Source organism: Lissotriton helveticus, chromosome 5_1 (genome assembly GCF_964261635.1).
Source record: "Lissotriton helveticus chromosome 5_1, aLisHel1.1, whole genome shotgun sequence".
NCBI classification, from domain to species: Eukaryota; Metazoa; Chordata; class Amphibia; order Caudata; family Salamandridae; genus Lissotriton; species Lissotriton helveticus.
The window spans coordinates 1,770,529,970-1,770,555,016 of record NC_136065.1 but is presented as its reverse complement, the minus strand read 5'-3'; the positions used below and the strand labels follow the sequence as shown (position 1 = coordinate 1,770,555,016).

General features: G+C 46.6%; 1 protein-coding gene across 5 annotated transcripts in view; it reads right to left on the bottom strand.

Annotated features, from left to right (window-relative positions):
* The window catches only part of KANSL1 (KAT8 regulatory NSL complex subunit 1), a 1,096,983-nt gene that overhangs the window by 108,178 nt on the left and 963,758 nt on the right, over positions 1-25,047 (bottom strand). For all 5 annotated transcript variants that reach the window (XM_078645034.1, XM_078645035.1, XM_078645037.1 and 2 more), the window contains one exon: positions 4,549-4,606. In XM_078645034.1, coding sequence (XP_078501160.1) covers positions 4,549-4,606 — 58 coding nt within the window. The remainder of the gene's footprint in view (positions 1-4,548; positions 4,607-25,047) is intronic.

The window sequence follows — 25,047 nt, the reverse complement described above, 5'->3', positions numbered from 1 at the left end:
CAACTGGAAATGCTAAAGATCATTCTGTGATACTGAGGCTGCAGTGTCCTGATACAGCTATATGAAGATTTACAATATCTGGCAATGTGCCATTGTCAAGCATTTTTATCAAGAAAAACAAAAGAAGAAAAAAAGTAAGTGTCCGGACAATTGACTAACTTTACTCTGGTAATGTTAGTCTCCTACAATGAACCTCCCGTAACTTCTGATGTTTCTTTGCAATAGGAATGTGTAATAAGCAACCTAACGATCAATAGCATATAGCCAACGAACTATGGTTAGAGTGGATAGTGTTAGCATTCTTAAATTATCTCCTTTTCCCTTTGTTAACCGTTTTTAGATCTCAAATGGGTCCATATTCATTTTGGGGTCCTTTCTTCTTAATAGAAAGCAGCTTGAGTAAATCCCAAATACTGTCTGTGGAGATGGAACCAAGAATGCAGGTCTCCAACTAAAGGTTGTTTAGAAGGAATTGCTGTGACTTTTCCACGTATTGCCAATGGCAGGCTTGTAAACATGAACAGTTATTTGGCACAATATTCAGTAGTCATTTTTCTTTGAGATTTCCTTCCACTCTTCGAGGTAGTTAGAAATGCCCCCTCCCCCCCCCCACACACCCCAACCAGACCCCCCCCCCCCACCACACCCCAACCAGAGGGAGGACGCAAGACGTCAATGCTAGTATGTTGCTAAACGTGTACCAGCAACTTCTGCCATGCCCATATTGGCATTTGCCTCTGGATTTACACCTTTGCTATTGATATTGCAGTCTTTACTGCAGTTGTTGCATCTGGGGTAACAGAGGTTCTAGAAGCCTCTGATGGAAAGAGCAGCAGATTTAGGATTTGTAGGTTTACTCAGTTCTTTATTCCCCTCTGAATGAGAGAGTTATTAAGCACAAGAGCTACCTAGTTGGTACCTGTGCAGAAAGAGACAGCAGGTGGGCCGAAAAATATGATCAGAGTTGGGAAAAGCGCCTAGAAGTCATTTTGCCCTAGGTGTTTGGAAAAGGTATTACAGAACTCAGGGCAAAATAGAGGGAAAAAAAAACCTCACACCACTAACCATCAGTTAGACCCCAGTCAGTTTGGTTTTAGAGCAGAGCACAGCACAAAAACAGCCCTAATCAAAACTATAGAAGAAATAAGAACTGCATTGGACAATAGGGGTTCGGCTGCTCTTATTGTGCTGGACATATCTGCTGCATTCGGTACAGTGGACCATAAGCTTCTGGTCCACCGCTTGAATGCCATTGGAGTCAATGATAAGGCCCTTTCCCTCCTCCCGTCCTTCCTCTCAGAGAGGACAAACTCTGACTATGATGCTCTTCCTTGAGCCCAACCTGGTTTAACATTTATGTCTCAGAACTAGCATTCCTTGTCAAAAGCTTCAACCTGCACCACACCTCCTATGCGGATGACACCCAGTTAGTAGATGATGAAGATTTTTCAGGTTAATCAAGACTCCATGACTGCATATGTATCTTTGGTTCATGGATGAGTGAGCAATGTTTTAAACTTAATTCTGGCAAAACAGAGGGAATCCTGTTCGGAAACCTCCTCCCTGTATGGTCCCCATATTGGTGGCCTGAAATTCTAGGTCCGCCACCTTTACCTGTGCCAAAAGCCAAAAACCTGGGCTTCATTCTTGATGAGCTTAACTTTGGAGCACAAGTATCTAAGGTAGTTTCCTCCTCCTTTCATACACTTAGGATATGAGAAACCCTCCCTTTCATTCCCTGCAAGACCAGAAAAATCGTGATTACAGTATAAGGCCTCTCAAAATTGGACTAATGCAATAGACTGTAAATGAATCTACAGGGAAAACGGATTAGAAAGCTCAAATTGGTCCAAAATGCAGCAGCCAGTTTGATTTTGAATCTCCCAAAATGTCATTGGATCATCTCAAGAATTCGAGAGCTTCACTGGCTCCCAGATCCCAGGCAAATTAAATTCCAGGCATTTTGTGTGGCTCGCAAGGCCCTACATCAAGCAGGTCCTGAATGCTTATTGGACCTTCTTAAGGGGTACACTCCTAACCGACGTCTGCTTCCGGCTACAGACAGAACTATCGCCACTGCCAGATTCAAGAAAGTGAACTGAGGATTAAGTTTTGACACCAGCAATGCCAGGCTCTGGAACACTACCTCCACATCTAAGAGCCATTTCCCCCTTCTCTCAAACAGGAAGGAGGTTAAAATGTGTCAGTTCAACAACTAATGGCTCCAATCTGGGCGTGCTAACGCTCAGCAAGCTCCAAGACACCCACGGGTATACATGCTATATACATTTGTTTTTAACATAATGTAAAATGTTGAGCGATTCATTAGTGTCTGTTAATATACATGGTAATCAATGGGACCCAGAGCTGTACATTAGATTTAAATAAATCCAATGGTACCCCATCCGGATGAGGAGCTCAGGTAGAAGTGTCATGTACATATTAGAGAGTTGGACTCAAGGTTGAGCCTTGAGGGACTACAAAGCTTAGCATCTTGACACTAATCGCAAACAGCTTCACAAACGTTAACTGCGATCTATTACTCCAAAACAATGAAAGCCATCTTAGTGCTGAGCTTTTCAGAGAGTGTTATGCAAAATGGTTCAAAGGCAGAAGTTGGATCTAATACAATCACAACGATGGCTGTCTAACCTCATGTGAATGTCATTAATGACAACTAGCACAGCTGCCTTGGTGCTGTCTAATTGTCTGATCCCAGTTTGAAAAATGTACAAAAGACTTCTGAACTGAATTTAGGAAGATAGCTGGGTATTCATCCCTTTTTCAATCCTCTGGCCTGGAAATGGTAGGAGACACCTTGGCATCATCTGTAGGCTTTTTAGTAGGAAACTACCAGTGCTTCCTTCAATGCCTGCAGTAGTTATTAATATAAGGGAGTAACTGCACAATTGCATAAGGTCAAGGGCTACTAGCTAGCTCTCTCACCAAATGAAACATCCATGCAGGATAAGGGTCAAACAATGGAGACAAATTGAATCATGCCCATGTAAGGGATAACCTCTTCTAAACTGAAAGCTGGGAAGGCTAGCAGAGTGTGCAAGCCTTGGGAAGGCTTATCAATATTTCACCATCTCTCTGTGGGCTTAGCTGACAATGAAGGTGATGGGGAGCCACATTTCATCAAACCGCCATGAATATTTTATATTTTTGCCTTTAAAGAGGGTGGAAATGGACTCATGAAAACTTAAGCAGCAGTTCATGATGTTTTAAACATTGAACCCTTCTCATGAGTGGTTATCGGTGAACTGGATGATTTGCAGACTTACAGGAGGCCTTCTACAGCTTCAGTTCAGCGAGATACAGCTGTTTTGCCTCAAATCAATAATCCTCCTTTCAGCTCCCTTCTAGTACTTTGCAGTCACATTTAGAAACAGTCAATTTTGGAGACTAAAATGGCACAGAAATAATTCTCTTAGGAAATGTAGGTTTCCTATGCACTAATGAGTCTAAAATCATGATAACCGCATTACCGAATTGCAGAACTGTGGACTTGATATCCTCTGGTGAGCCTTCACTATGGCTCCACCCCGGGATAGATGTCTTAAGGCTGTCTCCATTCAACCAAGAGCAAGAGATTAATGGTTTATCCTTACCATGGGTCTGAAGGTTAAAGAGCTTAATGGGCACACTTCGACAGTCTCAAACTCCAGCCAAAGGTTAAAAGCACCTAGTAATATTAATGTACTGTATTTATAGAAATAGTGCGACTCCCATATCAGCTACATCTTTGAAAAAAGAAAAAAAAATAGAAAAAAAATCACAAAAAATATCACAGCAGATGAGAGGCATAGTTTAAGAACCCCATAAGAGGCGGTCGCCATAAGACGGAAATTAAGCATTGCAGCTCTCGCTTACACAAGGCCCTTAGTCATGCTTAGCTTCACAAAAGCTTTGGAAATAATCTCTACGCCCTACTAGTTTTCCCCTCAATATCTTTCTTAATAATCATGATTCCAGCTGAGTCGTTATGCGCACCATTTCTCCACGTGCATGGGAGCCAAAGTGCGGTCTAAAAAACGGAAGGTCTCCGGTCTCAAAAGTGTGAGACTGAAGCAAGATGATTAATGGAAATAAATGGAATTGGCCATCATATCCTTTTAAATTATTATACTTTAACATATGGCTTTCCTATTGGAAAACAAATTAAATGTTCTTTGAAGTGCTCCAGGATCCAAGATTGGGTAGGACAATTCAGTGCGATGATTATCAATAGCGATTCCGTGAAGAATAAGTGCCATGGATACTAAAGGATTCTAAGAGTATTTTTTTTCATTTGCAGTGCTCTTAATATTTTAGTGCAAACACTAGAAAACAGACGTTATGTAGAGTGAAAGGGCAACAAAGCACATAGGAAAGATTAAACGATAAATAAGCAGCATTCTCTCAAGCTAGCACTGAACAACATGGGATCGCAATTGAAATGAAGTGCTTCAAAATGGTTGCCTCAACTCTGGCTCTTAACAAGACTCTTCTGTTATCGGTTTGTAAAAATATTCACAATTTCAAAACCAAGAAAAAAAGCATTACCTCTTCATGGTCTTCCTCCAGATCGCCACTGATAGGGCTAATGTCTACTTCCCGCCAGCTGGAACAAACACAATAAATGCGTTAGAAAAGGACTCCGAAAAAAGTATTAGGTAACACCCCAGTCTAAAATTGCATGCCTGTCAGTCAACCACACAATAAGAACAAACTCGAAAGTTAGAGCATAAGAAACAATCTCAATGACCAAAGCAAAATAAATATATTACTGTTTACTTCTTAAAAGCAAATGTCGAGCAAAGTGTTTCTAGGCTTGTACTCCTGGTCTTCAATCACCTAAATGTGACTTTTTTTTTGCTGAAGAATGAAGACTAGCGCTATTGTAGCCACATGCGAAGTGAACAAGGAAAAGAAAAATATAGCGGTTTAAGGGGACCTAATATACCCCTGAAAGATGCGGTCTCAAGATATTAGCTACAATAAACAGGTTGGCTTGTCTCTAAAGGTGCATTCCTGTACTTCAAACATGCCGGTCTCCATCGTCCCACAATGCTGCAAATTAGTTCTAACAGACCACTGACTGCTGCACAAGACAGAATCCCAAAATGCTTCTCTTACAATCCTAGCTCACTGTAGATGTGCAGCAATTTACTGAAGGTGCAAATGTACGAGTTACTTACCTTTGGTAACAGTGTATCTGGTAAAGACTATTCTAGCTGCAGATTCCTTAACGTAGACTTATCTACAGGCGTGAGACTTGATCCGGGAAACTTTTTGCCACAGCATTCCTGCGCGCCGGCACCACGTGACTCCGCCCTGTCGTCGTCCGCGTCCATGACGTCAGCAAGGATACATACGTCCCACCCCGGCGCGCCTACGTCACTGTTCTTCGGAGAACTTTACCGCGCCACAACGCGGAGCTATTACAAACAAAAACTGTGAGAATATGGAAACTGTGTGCGAAAAAATAAGCTACACAGAAAGGGAATACATGAATGGTGAGCAACAGCACCATCCAGAATAGTGCCAGGTACAATGCACCAAAAGTCCTGGAACGAAAGAACAGTGCACAGCTACTGCAAAGCAAGCCTGCACACAATTAAAACAGCCTCCCCGGGGCAGAAAGCATATGAAAAATTGCACAGCAGACAAAGAAGTCTGCAACCGCCACCCAGAACAGAGAAGGGCACCAAGGCAACCAGCAGGGAGCGACATCTCCTAAAAGAGCTAAGGGCCGGGACCCGGCCAAGGGATCTCAACCCCAAGGACGGCAAAGGAGTCAGAAATGCAAGCAACGAAAGGAAGGACACGAGCAAACACCACACTGGAGCCCAGGGTGCAGGGGTGCAGAAGTACCCATGAAACCAACCAGTCACCAAAAAGGAAGGAATGGAGCAAACAACAAGACGAGCATCCCCCTAGGGAGGGAGTAACAAAAGGCACTCGCAGGAGACAACCACCCGCAGGCAGGCGAGTGCAGAAGACCAAAGAAGGGTCCTCACAGAACGGGGAGGAAGGGTGGGCCGTGAAGGAATCTGCGGCTAGAATCGTCTCTACCAGATACACCGTTACCGAAGGTAAGTAACTCGTACATCTGATAGACTACTAGCCGCAGATGCCTTAACGTAGAATAGATACCCTAGCCATACCCAAGGGGAAGGAGGGTCTTCTAGAGGACCTCCCTAGCCTGAACTAACAGAGGGCCCCAATAGGGGGTGAGTCACAGGGACAGGGAGAATAGCCCAGTTTTCCCAAGCAGAAGAGACGGCGCCATCTTGGAGGAACATCGAGCCCACAGGGGATGCATTATGAAGACAAGAGAGCCCCCACCAAACAGGAGGAAGCATGGACAAGACAAGGGGAGGGGGGGTTCAAGTGCACCACAAGCCGAGTCAAGGTACCAGAGACCCCAGCCAGAAGCACCAGAGGAGTACTGGGGAAGCACAGTGGAGTACTGAGGAAGATGAACTAGTCCAAGACTCCCAAGGAGAAGATATGAAGACAAAGGCCTCCACCAGAAAACACATACAGTGAAGAGGGCAGTCAAACCTATCACAGCCTGAAGTAGACAGACCAGACAGAACGGCACCTCAGTCAATAAGGGCAGTCGCGAAAAGAAAGACGTAGTCTCACAAGGCTCCAGCAGAACAAGAAGCAGGAGCGCCAGGGCCCACGCCAAGGCCCCCGGCTGCAGGCCAGAAGAGCAGGCCGGCAAAGTTACCGCTCACAAACGCCACCAAACTGAACGCCCAGACTACGCCAGGCTCAAAACAAAGGCAAGGCCAGAAAAAATCCCAAACAACCCCTGGAAGGAGACCGCTCCGGACAGAACCGATCCAAGCAGAAGTGCGACCAGCCAGAACATAAGAGGAGAAACAAGTAGGACGGGCCAAGCCGTCAACACAGGAAATGATCCCTTCTGGAACACGAGACAGGGGACCAAGCCTAACTGCGGACAAAGGGCAAAATTACTGCAGTACAACGCCTTAGATGGCAAGCCCAGGCAAGACCAAGAAGCCGCACCAGCGGAATACAGCAACACCAGGAAAGGCGAGGAACCCACAAAGGGGAGTCCACACTCTCCCAGCGTAAAATATAGCTATACAAAAGCTACAAGTACCCCACTTAGGGTACCACACGTCCAGAAGAAATTATGGGAACCACGCTAAGGGAAGAAAATCCCGCATCAGAGAACAAAACCTGCAGCAGAAACCACAGAAGGCTTAATAATCAGCCAAAAAGTACACTTGACAAAAAAGGGGCTGAATCAGCAGCCAACTAAGGAGAAGGGCCAGCCAAGGGACCCCGAGGGCAGAGCAAACCACATAGAAAGTGTAACTGTCACTCCGAACACCAGATTCTAGAAGCAAGTGGGATAACACCTCCCACCAAGAGGATCAACAAACCAACCTACGGAGGAGGAGGATGGAGCCCCGCAAGAAGACGCTGAATGGCGGAGTCCGCATGAGTGTTAAACAGAAGGACCCCGTCAAAGGGCAGGTCAACCAGATGCTCCCTAATATTTTCGGCAAAAACAGCATCCCGCAGCCAAGCATGGCGATGGAGAAGTGGCTCTAGCACTGCCAAGAGCATCGGCAACATCCAAAGCAGCACGAAGAATAAACGTGGCCAACTCCCTACCATCCAACACATGGTGCTGCAAATCAGCACGGGCACACTCATGGGAGACATGAGAAAGAAGGGACTCCACAGAGTCCCACAAGCTGGAAGAAACCCTAGCCAACGCACAGAGTGTTGAGCACAGCCACCTGGCCTCTCGAGACGGAGGGACCACCACCTCAGACAAGGACAGAAAAAACATCCGTAGAAGAGAACCTTGAGTCAAAGGAAAGACAGACAGGGTCGTGCGGAGCCGGATGGCGATGCAGGAGCGGCGGAGGCACCCGATCAACCGTGGCAGGGCGCCCCCAGAAGGGAATTATGGAGCGACGTTCAAAAGGAAGGAACCGCTCCCGTCCACCAGAGCCCTTGTAGAGAACTTACAAAAGGTTATCTGTAGGAAATGGAGCGACAGGTTCACCCACCGCAGAATGCTAGCGGCTGTGGAAATAGCCCGAACAAAGGCAACATTAGCCTCAGTAGGGCGTTGCGGAGGAGAAAGTAAATCCTCCGTGGGCGACGGCTGCAGACTAAGCAGTCTGTCCCCAAGTCCAGGTGGGAGGCGCCAGCCCCGGAATAGTGGGGAATCCACAGATGAGTGGGGAACCTGAGGGGCCCCAGAGGGGGAGGAGGTCGGTGGAAGTCAGCCGCGCAAAGAAGGGTTCGAGAATTTAGGCCGTGGGGAAAGCAAGGAGCTCTCCCTGGAAGATGCCGGTTAAAAGGAAACTAGGGGAGCCGCCCTCGTCGAGGACCGAGATGGACTCGGGAAAGCACCCCAGGTCCCAGCCTCCACCACAGCCGGGGAGGAAGCGGCCTCTAGCAAGGCAGCCACCTGCTCAGGGGAACGAGGGGGATTCGGGCCAAGCCCGGAGTCCTGGATATCTCCTGGGACACCAGAGGGAGCCCCGTAGGGATTTGTGTCGAGGAGAGCACCGAAGGACTACACCTCGACAACACCACCCTCCTACAACCTGAAGCTGAAACCTTCGGCGACTCTGTGGAAGTCCCCACGCGAGGCAAGGGATCCGCTGATGTCTCAGGAGGAGGGGCCAAATAAGCCTGCAGAGCCGCAGCGAATGCAATCATTTGGGCCCTAGTCGCCCCAACACCACGGAACGGCGGGTAGGAAGGCGACAGGCGGGGGCACACGTCCTGAGGAGTACCGGTGCCCACCGCTGAAGGAGGACAGGGCCTCAGAGACAAACTGAAGGACCTACCAGTTGACGAACAACGCCCTAAGGGCCGTGGTGAGGGACAATGTCGCAGACGGAACCGGTGGTTCCTGGCCTCAGAGGTAGGGGACGGACACTGGGACGACACCGACCTGGACAAGCGGGCCGACAACAACGTCTTCCGGCGCTCCCGCCGCGACTTAGGCTTAAGGTGCTGACAGGCGTCGCAATCCGTCGAGTCGTGGTGCTCGCCCAGGCACCACATGCAAATCGGGTGAGGGTCTGTCGCCGACATGGGACGTACACAAGAGGTGCACGTCTTGAAGCCCAAAGGCATTCGCACACTGTTCCACAACTCCAAAGCGTGAAAAATAAAAGAATGCCTGAAAACAGGCCAGGACACAATCCAGATCTGCGTTTCACCCAGAAAAGAGAAAAACTGACATAGGTGCGCCGGGGTGGGGCTTGTGTCCTTGCTGACGTCATGGACGCGGACGACGTCAGGGTGGAGTCACGTGGTGCTGTTTCCCCGGCGCGCAGGGATGCTGTGGCAGTTTTTCGGATCCAGTCCCACGTCTGGGGATAATTCTACGTTAAGGAATCTGCGGCTAGTAGTCTCTATCAGATGTGAAAGAAAAAAAAGGCAAACTGACACCAAACAACAAAGGACTGTATACTACACATGGTGATGTTTTGAATGAGGTCAAATGTAAAGACCTTCGAGTAAAAACCATACCATATAAATATAGTGTACAAAACAGATGTACAACGTACAGACAAATTAAACAATACAATTTTCTCCACATTTTGCAACCGCTATACAACACTTACTTCCTTTCATGCATTTAGCGGCATCCAAGTAAAAAGATACATCATAACCTGGAGCAAGATCACCGCCGACCAGCTCACCACCTCCCTCAGCCAGAACCCACCCGCCGGCACAACGGACCCCAACGAAGCGGACCCCAACGAAGCAGACCGCAACTTCACACAGTGGCTGACCGCCTGCGCAGACAACCTCGCACCACTGAAGAACCCCCCCAGCAGACCCAGAAGCAAGAAGGCCTCCTGGTTCACCGACGAACTAAAGGACTCCAAGAATACCTGCCGCACCCTCGAGAAAGCCTGGCTCCTCGACCAGACCACAGACAACATGACCGCCCTCAAACACGCCACCCGCAAGCACCACCAGCTTATCCGCACCACCAAGAAGAAATCACTGAAGGAACGACTGGACAACAACGCCCACAACAGCAAGGAACTCTTCAGCATCGTCAAGGAGTTCTCCAACCCCAGCACCAACGACATCACTCCTTCACAAGATCTCTGCGACTCGCTCGCCTCGTTCTTCCACCGCAAGATCGCCGACATCCACAACAGCTTCGGCGCACCATCCACGCACCCAACCGTCGAACCAACGCCTCTCACTGCACCTGGACCACGGTGACCACCGAAGACACAGCCCGCACGATGAACACCATCCACTCCGGATCTCTGACCGACCCCTGCCCCCACCACGTCTTCAACAAGGCCGACTCCACCATCGCACCCCAACTCCGGAACATCATCAACACCTCCTTCAACACCGCCACCTTCCCGGAGAGCTGGAAGCATGCCGAGCTCAGCGCCCTACTGAAGAAACCAACAGCGGACCCCATCGACCTCAAGAACTTCCGCCCCATCTCGCTCCTCCCTTTTCCTGCTAAAGTCATCGAGAAGATCGTCAACAGACAGCTGGCCGCCTTCCTCGAGACGAACGGATCCCTCGACCCCTCGCAGTCCGGTTTCAGAGCCAACCACAGCACCGAGATCGCCCTCATCGCAGCCACCGACAACATCCGAGCCCTGCTCGACAACGGGGAAACAGCGGCACTCATCCTCCTGGACCTCTCTGCAGCGTTCGACACTGTCTGCCACCGCACCCTAGTTCAACGCCTCAGCAACATCGGCATCCAAGAGAAGGCACTGGAGTGAATCATCTCGTTCCTCGCCGGAAGAACACAGAGAGTCCGCCTCCCCCCGTTTCGATCCGAGGCCACCGAAGTCATCTGCGGCGTACCACAAGGATCATCACTCAGCCCCACCCTCTTCAACGTCTACATGAGACCTCTTGCAGCCATCGCACGCCAACACAACCTCAACATCATCTCCTATGCCGACACCCAGCTGATCCTCTCCCTCACCAGAGACCCCGACACCGCCAGAACCAGCCTACACGAAGGGATGAAAGACGTCGCCGAGTGGATGAAGAACAGCCGCCTGAAACTGAACTCGGACAAGACGGAGGTCCTCTGCCTGGGACGACTCCTGGTGGCCCCCCCGCCCTCGGCACCACTCCCAAGCCAACAGACCACGCACGCAACCTGGGCTTCATCCTGGACTCCTCCCTCTCGATGACCAGACAAGTCAACGCCGTCTCCTCATCATGCTTTCATACCCTACGCATGCTCCGCAAGATCTTCCGATGGATCCCGACCGAAACCAGGAAGACGGTCACCCAGGCACTCGTCACCAGCCGACTGGACTACGGAAACACCCTCTACGCCGGAACCACAGCCAAGCTACAAAAAAGACTCCAACGCATCCAGAACGCCTCCGCCCGACTCATCCTTGACATCCCCCGACGCAGCCACATCTCCGGCCACCTGAGGGACCTGCACTGGCTCCCCGTCAACAAGAGGATCACCCACGCACACAAGTCTCTCCACGACCTGGGCCCCAAGAACCTCAACGACCGCCTGACCTTCTACACGCCCACCCGCCAGCTACGATCTACTAGCCTCGCCCCCGTACTACACATCCGAAGATCCACCGCCGGAGGCAGATCCTTCTCCTACCTGGCGGCCAAGACATGGAACTCCCTCCCCATCCACCTTCGGCTGACCCAGGACCATCTCGCCTTCAGGAGACAACTCAAGACCTGGCTGTTCGAGCAGTAGCGGTCCCCTTCCCCCAAGCGACTTGAGACCCTCCCGGGTGAGTAGCGCGCTATACAAGTATTATGATTGATTGATAACCTCTTCATCTGCTTAAACAAATCAGTAGCAGTCTGTAGAGGTGATTGAAGTGCTGACCACATGTCTCTGGTTTTGCTACTAGAGGCTAATGTCAAAGTATGAGTCCTTACACTGAATTTATACACACCCGGTAGACACTCCACCCTCATATTTGTTCCTTTGGACTAGTTTAGGGCTATTTGGTTACCAAAAAAGGCAATTCCACAAATTGCCAATTATTTTTGATGCAGAGGAGATTTCTCATTAATAAAGCAGCCAACATAACTGATCTTTTGGGATACACAGATAAGCCATGGCATTGAGTTCCCAAACTTGCAACAATACTGCTGAATCTTGATGCATGACCATGCAATGTCAATCAAGTGGACACCCTCATTCCTGCATTCAAAACACGTCCCTAAGCTTTCTGGGTGCATCAGTTTTAACTTCTTGGGAGTTTACTTGCTTGCCCTGTTGACCCAAGTAACCAAATCTTTCTCTGCAGAAGCTTTAGAAGTAGCCTCTTTGCAACTATTTTTGCTACTCATTGTGAGAAGTTGGCCAGATATATGATGCTCACTAATTCTAGTGATCACCTTGTATCAGTCCAAACAACCCCTTATGGTGATTGGTTGTAAGTCAACCTGATAGACCAGCTATCCTAGTAGCTTGGACAAAAGCAGTCTTTAGGCTAAACTCTTTTGGCATGTGAAGCCAGCTGTTTTACCACAATATAACCCCTTGAATACCAGATGAAAGGACACCACACAGGTTGTTATGAAAATAAACGATATATTTATTAACAACAACACCTCTGAACTCTTTATGAGGTCAGAGGGCTAAGCACATGACAATACTACAAAAGAAATACGAGATCGCACAATATCTATACAAGTGCCTTAGGGGCACGACAAACCATATACTCAAAACAATGGAATGCGAGGAAGGAAAATACTGTAAGGAGATCCAGAGGCAGGAGGATCGGTGGGACTACGCTACAAACTAGGTAAGTAAGGAGCAGGAGGCCCACGGGACTCACGTGCAGAGTGGGAACTCTCACGCGGGATGCGTACCAACGTCTATGGATGCTACAGTTTACAAAGTTACGGATTCCGGACGAACCCGGCTGGATGGAGGGAAAACAACAGTGGACCTGGACACTAGAATAGTGGACTCAGACTTCAGCACCTAGAAGCTTTAGTACCCACAGGCTGCGGGTGCATAAGGCTGAAGTAGCGTCGGGTTTGCTGTGTTGATCCCGGTGATGCCTGAAACAAGAAGTTGCTGGCAGGCAGCCAGATGGAGGAGTCCGGTGGTTCCAAGGATGGAACTAGGAAGAAGGAAGTCCTGAAAAGGAAGGGGACAGAGTCTTGGTCACTAGCCAGTGACGGTGCTGGAACCAGGAGGGAACCAGATGCTGTCGCCGCGTTCAGGTGAAGGGAGGGTCTCTTCTCTCTGTAGCTGCGTGGACCAGGAGCTGTTCTTCACGACCAGGCTGGAGGCACGAGCTGTCCCACGTAGTCTGCTGCTGTTGGCGGTGTTGGATCGTCGATCTGGACAACAGGCCTTGGCTAATGCAAGCCACGCGGTGGAACAAAGATGGCGTCTGGTGTGGACCAGGAGGATTCGGGGTGCTTCTCTTTTACAAGGAAGCAAGGGCCAGTCTGGGGGACCAGACTAGCAGGGTCGAAATCTTCGGGTCGTCGTCTCAGAGGTCACTAGCCAGCCGGCAAGTGACCAGATAACAGGAAGGGCAGCAACCAGGCAAAAGGGCCCCATGCAGATCACGGGGAGGCTGGGGGGCTGGTCTTCGGTGCAGGAGCTGCGTCGGTGTGGGGCTTCTCAGTCCCCAATGCACTCACTCGAGGAACCCTCAGGGGTCGTGCTGGAAGCGCTGTGCAGGTTTCTTCAAGATGGCAGTTTCCACGTTGCTCGTCGCACCCACGGGTCCCAGCTGTGCTGTGGATGTGGGTAGAGGTCAGAGAGGTCTGGAGGTCCGGGTTTTGTCAAGCTGGGTCGTCGGATTCCGGGATGGAAGGACTTTGCAGCAAACCGCACAGGAGCTTGATGGTGCCTGCGAAGCAGGATGGTCACTCCCTGACCATAGGGGAGATTCTTCAGTCTTCTGATGTTCAGGAGGTCGAAGGTCAAGAGTTCTTCGTGGAAGTTGTCAAGAGTAATCTAATTTGGAATGGGACCAGCTCCTACCTTTATTCAGCTAAAGGGGGCTGCACTACGACTAGGTCCCTCCCCTGGGTGGGACCAGGAAGGGGGGTGGTTACACCCCCTATCCTTTGTCCAGTTTCCGCCAGAGCTGGGGCTGGAGTGCCCCAGCAACTGGTTGAAACCGGTGTATGCACAGGGCACCTTGTGTGCCCCAGGCATGTCTCATTCCTTTCAGCCTTGGCCTACCTAATACACAAAATCCTGTCTGGGGTGGTGCTAGCACCTCCCAAGGCAGGAAACCCTTTGTCCGAGTCTCCCTTGCTGGAAGGACTCCCAGCAGCAGGAGGTCAGACTTGTGTCTGTGGTGGCAGCATCCATTTTGTGATGCTGAGGCTCGAGTTAACTTTAACCGGGGTTTACAGTTACATACATGTCGTGTCCCTCTAGAAGGGTGGAATGCTAACCCCGTCGCCAGGGAATAGTATTCCAATTCGTATGACACCTTACTCAACATGTTTTGATAATGCTATGCCAAAGTTAGCATTTAACCGCGAGGATTATAATGCACTTAAGAGTATATGGTATAGCGTTATCATGGAACAGCTATAAGGACTTGGTTCCGCAAGCTGCAAACGGGCTCAGCTCATGCCAGAGCACCATCTCACATAATTCCAAGCACTCTGCCTTCAGGATTGATAAGGCCTGCCATAGGAGTGACTGATAGGAATATATGTGTCCATTTTAGGGTTAGATATAGGAATACTATATCTAAAGCAAAGGGTGATTACACCACCTTGCCCAAGCTGTCGTGCAGCCAGTTGTGTCAGATTTGGGTGGCCAGCCAGGGGTGGCATAATACATGCTGCAGCCCCTGGGTACACCTATGCCCTGGATACCTAAGGTATACTGTACAGGGACTGATAAGGCGGCCCAGTACCAATTGGTAAATGCACCTAGGGTACATGGTTGTAATTTAGAGAGAGAACAGCTAGGCTGTGGGTCTGATTAGCAGGCCCACAGCCAGGGAAAGTCGTAAACCAGTAAAGCAAAAAGCAAAAATCTGGGGTGGCCATGGGATTGCAGACCCCACTCTCCTACACTCATGTCCACTGTTTCACTAGCCATTGGGCCCCCAACAGGGTTGTGGAATTCGTATAGCCAGACACCCAGGACATATTGTTTGGGGTCAAGGGCAATACGTTTTCATGTGTATTTTGTTCTTGGGACAAGGCCCAAACACCGGCAGCACAAACCGTTTGGCTGTCAGTTTGCAGCACCACATTATGGATCAGGGAAGGGCACTGTCTGCGGTTAAGGTAATATTTCCTCCGGCAATATGCTAATGCTGTTCAAACTTGTAATTATGGTTCAGTAATTGAAAGCCTTTATTATTACGGTGAGCAATCAAAGTACATTTTGTAAGCCCTGACTGCACAACTGACAGTGGTTCCAGTATAAAAATGTGTACACACGTTTTCAAAGTTTGGCAATATAAGGTTATGTATAATGCTTCCAGAATGCTCTGTGATTTGATTCAAATATATGCAGAAGCTTGAAAGCAAGAATGATTCCTGTCTTTCAAAATAAAATGTTCATAAAAAAGATGAAAGCAGGAAAAAAACATTGTGTTAAACTACTATAAAAGTTCAGGTACCAAATCCTTGCAGCATCATTTAGTAAAGTGTTGATGCATGCTAGTATTTCCCAAAAATATTCATAATGGAAAATCAGTGTAACCAGTTTCAATATGATAATTGTAGGAAGCTGGCTCTGTATATACTATACCAAAGTGAGGTATAGTGTGCAGAGTCCAATGGAACCTTAAAGGTAGGCAGATGTACTGTTAGATAGAACCTTACTCTCTATTTGTGGTAGAGTGGTTGAGCAGTAAGGCAGTATCAGAGGACAGTGTTAAGCATTTGTTGTACAGACTCAGTCAGCAAATGAATTCACACACTAAAAGACTGAACTTCAGGCCAATTGTTTTTGTATAAAAATATTCTTTTAGTTATTTTATTTTCTAGAACCAAGCAAGTCTGGCACAGGTATGTAATAATTACTTTACAGTAGTAATGCAGTTTGTAAACAGTTTGGATTGTAATAGTAAATGTACTTTGGTTTGACTTACAGATTTGTTTCAGAGAAATGCAATGATTTGTAAATACAGTACACAGACATGAATGGGATTTCCAGTAAAATACCAGGTAAGTTACTTTTTGGATTACTTTTCTTACTCTGAGTAGTATGCCTGGATACTACTCTGGGACATTTCCTGCAAACAGGTAAGTAAAATCGTTTTTGTTAAACAGTGTAATTTTAAACAATTTCTTTAGGTTTTCAAACTTCACACTTTAAAACTTTTCATAGAAAAACAGTTATCCTATGGAGAAAAATAGTGTTTAAAGGTAAGTTACTTTTGAGATTACTTTTCTTACATAGTGTAGTATACCTGCATACTACCCTGGGGCATCTCCTGCAAACAGGTAAGTAAAATAGTTTTTGTTAATTGGTACAATTTTAAAGAATTTCCAAGAAAAACAGTCAATGTTATCCTTTGAAGGAAAATATGGTTATCGGTTTTGAAGTAAGTATTTGGTAGTGGGAGTTAAGGTTCTGGGGGTAGACTCAGGGGTCGCCCAGGGTCAGTGATACACTCTTGTTACACCCTTAGCAGCACTAGGGCAGCTGGGTGCAGAGTTTTGAGGCTCAATGTTATCCAGTGGGGGATAGGGGGCCTCCGGTTGGTGGCTGCTGACGAGCAGGCCACTTGGCTGTGGGAGCAAAGCTCCTGGACTTTAGCTCAGGGCAAATGGGGAAATAAGCCTGCACAAAAGGATCATCGTCAGCGGCGCTGGGGCGGCCGGGTCCAGTGTTCAGGCATCGGGTGTCCTGTTTTCAATGGGGATTTTTTTTTTTTTTTGCCGCAGGCTCAGTTCAGGATGACTTCCGTGAGGAACCAACAGCTGGGCAGGTAAGTTGGAGGGCTCGGGATGTAGGTGCACCTCGGGTTCTTTTCTCCAGGGCGCAGGGCGGCTGCACGCTGGGGTGTCTATTGAGGTCGGATTTCAACTTACCAGGCCACTCACAGTTTGGGGGGGGGGGGGGGGTTGGTTGGAACTCGATGCAGAGGCTGCAGGCGCCGTCGGGGAGTCCTGGAGGGGTCAACCCACGGTGGACTCGTACTCTGGAGTGCTGGGGGACCTCGCTGGGACCGATGGGCCACTCAAAATCGAGCCGTAGGCGACAGGTGCAGTTGCAGTTCCAGGCATTGGGTTTCTTTGTCCTCAGCAGGCTCAGAGTGTTTTCGGAGTTTCTTTTGAACAGGTCTGTTCACAGGAGTTCCCGTCTTTGTTGAAGGCAGTCAGTCCTACCAGGGGTTCTAGAGGTCGCTGGCTGCAGGACAAGACTAGTTTTGGCGCTGGATCTCCGGATGCTGCAGACGGGCCGGTAGGGCTGGTGCCAAGTCAGTTGTTCTCTGCAGTCTCCTCTCTGTGCGTATTATTTTGTCCTTTTTGTTCTTAGGTTGTGGGAATCTGCCTTCTTGGTTCAGGGCTGCCCCCTAAATACTGTAATTAGGGGGCGTTGTAGGGGTCTCGAGGTCAGTAGCCAATGGGCTACTGGCGTTTGGGGGTGGGGGACTACACCCTTGGTGTGCTCACCCCACGTGGGGGAGGGAGCACAAACCCTAATCCTGATTGGGGAGTTCCTGCCATCTGCAACATGGTAGGCGCTGAAGAGTGGGCTTCACCTCGCTTCCCCCACCTGAGGGCTGAAGTTGGCAGTGGGCACACCTGCTGGGCTGGCTAGTTTTTCCCCGCATGTCTTCCCGCTGAAAAGGAGGGGGGACAGGAAGGGGGCCTGCTCTTGTTAGCAGAGGAGAGGGGGTCGCATTACAAAGGTTGCCAGGCCTTGGAAGCTCCCCTGCCAGATGGCGCTTCCTGGCCTGGGGGAGGTGTGAACACCTCAGCCCAGGAAAGGCTTTGTTTCTGGGCTCAGGGAGGGAATGGTCCCATCCTAGGGGTCCAGAAACATGTCTTTTGGTGGCAGGCTGATGTACCATTCAGGGAACACAACAGAGGCTGGTCGTTTTTCAGGGGGCAGCTCTAAGATGCCCTCTGGGTGCCTTTTTCATTAAATCTCACACTGGCATCAGTGTGGGTTTAATGTGCTAAGAAGTTTGATACCCAACTACCCAGTTTTCAGTGTATCCATTATGGTGCTGTGGAGTTCGTAATGACAAGCTCCCAGCGCCATAAACTCTTAATGGCAGAACTGCACTTACAATGTCTAAGAAAGGACTTAGGCACTGTAGGGGTAACAGTGCTCATGCACCTGTACTCTCACCACTGGCATGGGGCACCCAGCTAGAGGGGTGACTGATCTATGCCAGGGCAGTGGGTTGTAGGCATGGTACACAGGGATGTGTGCCATGTCGACTTCACTTTGTTTTGCACCAAAACACGCAGCCTGCAAAGGCAGTGTGTGTGTGTATAAAGGTACAGGGCCTCTAACGGTGGCACAATAAGTGCTGCAGCAATTAGAGGTCTTCCCTGGTCACAGTGCCCTAGGTACCTGTGGTACCATTTACCAGGGGCTGACTTCTGGCCAGAGATGCCAATTGGGTTAGTTTTGGGGAAAGAACACAGGCACTGGGAACCTGATTGGCAGGGATCCAGGGTACATCAAGTGAAAGTGCAGCAGTATACTGGCAAATAGTCTGTGGTGGTGGTGGCGGAGTACTGCCACAGAAACCCGCTTTTCTAAACAAATGGGAAACAAAAATAAACAAGCATTGGCAAAGCAGTAGGTCTGAATTTGGTGGTCAGCTTTTTAGTTTTGTCAATGTGCAACTTGTTTTGGCATGGTTTTTGTAAAACCTTATTGGTGTGAAAAAACATTGGCAAAAGGAAAAAAAATTCTGGGTCTCAAAAAGCGCACACTGCCACAGTAGTTACTGGCACTGAACAAAACAACTTTGTGTGCCGATATGCTCCTCGCAAAAGAGCAGAATCCTGCCACTCACAGTGAAGCCAGCCGATACAGAGAGACAGAATTTTAATAAACACAAAATGGTTACGGTCAACGCCAGACCATATTAGATGCCCAATTAGTGCAACCATGGTAGGTGTCCTTTCAATAAGTGCAGCTATACGGCTTTTGTGAATACCCAAGAATTTACAGAAGTAGGACAAGAAATAGTACTAGAAAATATTTGTGAACTGCATTTTAGCATGAGCAAATATGCATGTGTAGATTTTGTCCTCCAAGTTCACTTTTTTCCCCCAACTCTGGAAGAACGTTTACATCGGCCATGGTCAGGAGTAAATTTCCAACATTTCTCATTATGGAAAAAGACTAGAGAAGAGTGGTTGAAACTCCTTAAAACATGCAGGTTAGTAGGCTTGCACAGACTCAAAAGGGCATTCTAACCCTAGAACTATTGCATACCATTACCTTCAGCCCCAGTACACAGATCTGCAGAAACGTGGCAACACAAGGGTATTTCAAGTATTCCAACACTACTATGGTATGAGCCCTGGTATAATCAAAGAGGCTATATTAGAGCTCTTCTATAATGAGATTCCTGCCATAATTTGTCGCTGTACAACATGGCACCAAAGGGGCAAGTGGATTTTGTTACAGAACCAGTAGATGTATGAAGAAACCTGCCCCGTGGACAAGTAGATATTTTAATAAATTCCACACCCATGCCCCAATACAGGGATACCACCATAACAAAATGATTTCTCACCGGTAGGAGTAATTTTGCTGCTTGAAGAATGCTGGGCATTGTTCTGCCATCTAGTGGTTGGGTCCAGAACTCTCCTTTTGTAGTCTTTTCAACCCCTCCCACCTTTTTGTTGTTCTTGGGCGTTGTCTAGTTCCACCATTTGTCTGCCTTGTCCATCTATGCCCTGAAGTATGGTGCCAGCACCGGAAGCCCCTGTACATGGTCACTATCTTCAGATTTCTTATTCTTGAAGACTTGGTTTCTCACTCAAATTCACATGGATTTCCCTTTGTTTTGAGCTTGTTCTTGTATCCCACTCTTATACTTTTCTCGTTTGTTTTGCCTCCTTTCCTTGCGAGGTGGGAGAATTGCATGTACATATGGAAAATTGTTCAAGCTGCAAAACTACCCATAAGTAACTATTTCGTTTGGCAGCATGAATCTTTCCTGGATTCAAAAGGTGTGCATTGAATTTATTGCTATATCTAGTTTATTGCAGGGGTAAGGTTTGAAAAGAGCTGGAACTTGCAAACAAACGCTTTAATACTCTTTGTGCCACTTGTGTTTACCTATTCATCTGGATATCTACTCAGTAGTGCTTTGTGAATATGTGGATTGATGACCAAGTAGCTGTCATGCATATGATGATTACTAGGACATTTGGCAGGAAATCTAAGGTTGCTCCTTTCTTCCTTGCGGATTGTGCTCTTGCCTCCGTTTCCAGTTGAATGCTAACCTTCTTAAGACACATTTGTAATATCTGAGCTATACACCTTGCGATAGTGCCCTTAGTAACTGGCAGTTCTCTGTTTTTGTCTGTGAAGGATCCAAATAACCGGTTGCTTGATATGGGATATGACCTTTTGTAGAAAGCACAAGTTGGTTCTCATGACTATCCTGTCCTTGTTTATTTGCAGGTATGGTTCCTGGGTGGTAAGTGCTTGCAACTCACCCTGCATAGTTCTGTAATTGCTATTAGGAAAGCTGTTTTTAGTATGACAAATTTTAGTGGAGTCCTTCAAAAGGATCTTTCATCAGTTGCACATGGGTGTTGGTGAGCATCTAGTTGTGGCTATTCTCTTGGTCTCATCCAAGGAACGTTTGACCACTGCTGTATTGAAAAGGACTTCTGCTTATGTGCCTTCTTGTGTAGGATACTTTTGCAGTCAACAGTACCTTCAGCGAAGCATGGGTCAGCTTATTGTCCAACAGATGGGTTAGGTTAACCCTTTGGGTGCTGATGACGGAACCATTCCGTCATGAGTAGAGTGTAGGAGAGTAGGCTCCGCTTCCTATGGTTACCCCCACTTTTTGCTGTGTTTCACTGGTTTATCAACTTTAGTCTTGCTGGGGCCCTGCTAACAAGAGCCCCAGCCTAGCTGTTCTCTCTCTAAATTGATTACCTGTACATTAGGTACACTCCAGATTGGTTAATGGGTTACCCTTGTGAGTCCCTAGTGTATGGTACCTTAGGTACCAAGGTCATAGGTACCCCAGAGGTCTACCTGGGGATGAAGCATGTATTATGCCATCCCTGGGAAGCCTTCCAAAATGGCACCCCAGGTCTGCACTTGCAGCCTGGGTATGGTGGTGTAAGCACCACTTACTTCGATATAGTATACCTAGAACGATATATATACTTCGATATAGTATACCTAGATATCTCTCTCTCTCTCTATATATATATATTTATATATATATATTATATTGTGTGGTTCCTAAAGAATAAACCTGTGGATTGTGATTTACCCTCTTGAGTGCTGTGTTTCCTGAACAAGAGAACGGAAATTTTGAGCAGAATATATATATATATATATATATATATATATATATATATATATATATATATATATATATATATATATATATATATATATATATATATATATATATATATCACGCTCAAAAACCCTCTCCCATAAAGAAAGGAAACAGCACTCCGGCAGCAGCAGATGACAGATTTATTTCAGCAGCAAAACAAACGTTTCGGCGTTAGCCTTCGTCAGTGTTTCTCACCAATACCAAGCAGTTCCGGTTAAATAAAGATTTGTTAACAGGGGTAGACATCAACAAGGGACCAGCCCTATAGACATCAACATAGGCGCCATCTTGGAACATGTTCCTATAATGGAAACTAATGCAAAATATTACAGAAAATCGGAATATTCACAAGAAAGAAGGGCATACACACAATGAAGCCGTGGATCGGCATGTGTCCCTATACAGATGCGTACCGTGTAACAAATATATGCAAACAATATAATACTCGGAACTGCAAAGGAATGTTCAACACATTTCATAATATACAAATAGTTGCGAATAATGAAATGAGCATCATAGAGCGAAAACTACCAAGTCTCTGCCACTAGGAGAAGAGAAACACTTAATCTGAAGGGCATATCGTAATGAAACACCCTCCGGCTGTTAGCGCATGCTTTGCACTTTCCGCAGGGAAAGAACCCACTAATTTCCCTAAGAGTATTGGGTTCGATAATAGGAGCTTCCAAATGGCTATGCACCAGCATATCCCCCAGGGACCTAGCCTTGCTAAAGGTCACTAGCGGGTATGGTGGCAGATCCTCTTTTAGCACCTCATCGGTAATCAAGATGTGCCAGTTCTTGCGCATCATTGATTTAAGTTTATCGGCTCCTGTGGAGTATGGTGTTTTCATCCTAAATGTATCCTTCTTAGTGATATTTGACCCTTTCTGTTTCTTTTTGAGCAGGTCCTCCCTGGGGATCTTCTTGACTTTTTTCAGTGTGCTTTGCAAAAGTGGTTCGTCATACCCTCTTAAACGAAAGCGGTCCAGGCAATCCGAGGCAGCCGCCTCTAATTCCCGTTCTTGGGTACTATTCCTCTTGATGCTCAAGAGTTCCCCATAGGGGATGCTCTTTATAAGTTTAGGTGGATGTCCACTTTTAGCAAAGAAGCTAGAATTCCCCGCTGTCTCCTTGCGGTACAGCGAGGTGTGGACATGGCCATTTTCAACGTACACCCGAAGGTCCAAATAGTTGGCTGCCACCCCACTAATTGTCCCAGATAGGTGCACGTTGTAGATGTTGTCGTTAAGAGATTCGATGTATTTCTCTGCTATATATATATATATATATATATATATATATATATATATATATATATATATATATATATATATATATATATATATATATATATATATATATATATATATATATATATATATATATATATATAACCTACTGGCGATAGCCAGTAGGTATATATAGTTAGGATTGTTTTCCATAGGGAAATCGCAACATTCTATTGGGAATAACTTTGGCGCCGGTTGAGGAATCTTCCTGAAATTTTCCTTAACTTTGCCTCGTGGCGCTCCGCTCCTTCCCTGAAAGTTTGGGGGGGATTCGTCAAGCGGGGGCCGAGATAAAAGGGGGTCCCAAAACGTGTTTTCCCCATGTTAATTTCCATAGGGCGGTTGGACTCACTTTTAGCCCGAACGGCTTAATGGTTTTCCACCAAACTTGGCAAAATTGTAGGGACTGGTAGCCCGATGTGCCTTTGCTATGTCTCAAGATATGTGCTCCAGTGGTTTTTACGAAAATTAACTTTGAAAAAATATTTATTGGGCTACATTGGGCTATATATATGTTAGAGCCCAAATGTAGCCCAATGTAGCCCAAAGATGGCCACCAGAGACAAAAAAAAAACAAATGTAGCCCAAATATCAGCCAGATGTAGCCCAATGACAGAATGTCCCGGAGTGTTCTAAAGAACAACTAGAGCGCTAACAGTCTTACTTATAACAAAAGTATGGCACACCTGAAGTCATCTTGATTGGAATAAAGTGGTAACACTTAAAACATTTAATTTGCAAAGGAACAAAATCATTTTGCCATAGAAATTATGATTAGTGCTGAAGAAAGAAAAATTAGGGCACATTTTGAGTGACTTCTCAAATCCTCTTATATTTCATTAAAAAAATTCTGATATGCAGTCTCCCAAGATGGCCACCAGAGACAAAAGAGCCCAAATGTAGCCCAAATATCAGCCAGATGTAGCCCGACTATAGCCCACTGACAGAATGTCCCAGAGTGTTCTAAAGAACAACTAGAACGCTAACAGTCTTACTTATGACAAAAGTATGGCACACCTGAAGTCATCTTGATTGGAATAAAGTGGTAACACTTAATACATTTAATTTGAAAAGGAACAAAATGAGGGGTTTCATTTTGCCATATAAATTTTATATTTATATATATTCACTGAAGAAACCATAGGTTACACACCAGTTATAGTTAGGAATTAGCAATTAAAAAACCTTTGAAATTCACTGAAAAAACTATAGGTTTCAGGCCTTATATAGTTAGGAATCAGCATTTAAAAAACCTTTGAAATTCACTGAAAAAACCATAGGTTTCAGGCCTTATATAGTTAGGAATTAGTATTTAAAAAAACCTTTGAAATTCACTGAAAAAACCATAGGTTTCAGGAGTTATATAGTTAGGAATTAGTTTTTAAAAAACCTTTGAAATTCACTCACAAAACTATAGGTTTTAGTGGTGTTATAGTTAGCTGGACATTTTACTCATACAAAACCAATGAAATTGCTCCTATATAGTTAGTTGTACTAACTATATTTCGCGCACCCGCAATCCACTGCTGATGATGTCACATATTAGATCATTCATGACATGGTCAGTGACATCACTGATGACATCTCAAATGATATCACTGATGACATCACTGATGACATCATCCACGTGACAAGTAAGTAAGTAAATTCTTTATTGTTGGTTAATTAAAACCATTACAATATATACAATTCCATAATATTTAAAATTAACTTATAAACTGTATAAAAAAAGAGAAAAAGTATGAATTCTAAGTAGCAAAGGGGCTATCGTGAGTTTCAGTAAACTTGTTCAGAACACAAATTGTCTTTGGAAACAGGGTTCTTAAGTCAAAAATGAAGGTCGGGCCTATGACGATAGGCCTCGTTTTTCCACGAAACTGTCCAAGAATTTAACTGATCTACAAATCAGTTGTGGATCCGCGGTGCATAAGATTTGGATTATCGCAGTCCGGCAGGTGCGTACTCCTTGTTCATTGAGCTTCTCCTTTAGCCAATGCCGCCGACCTTGATGCATAGCTGGACAGATGCAAACTATATGAATAATGTCTTGTTTACCTGCCCCACAAAGGTCGCATTCCGTTGTTTCTTGTGGTTTCCATTTTGGTTGATCAAATCTAGTCGGGAGATTGCCCAGCCTTAATTGAAGGAATTTACATTTAATAAAAAATGAAAAAGCAATGTCTAAATAAGCTGCTGGTATGGGCTTTATGTATGATTTGATGGTCCTCCAGGCGTGGGTCCGGGCACTG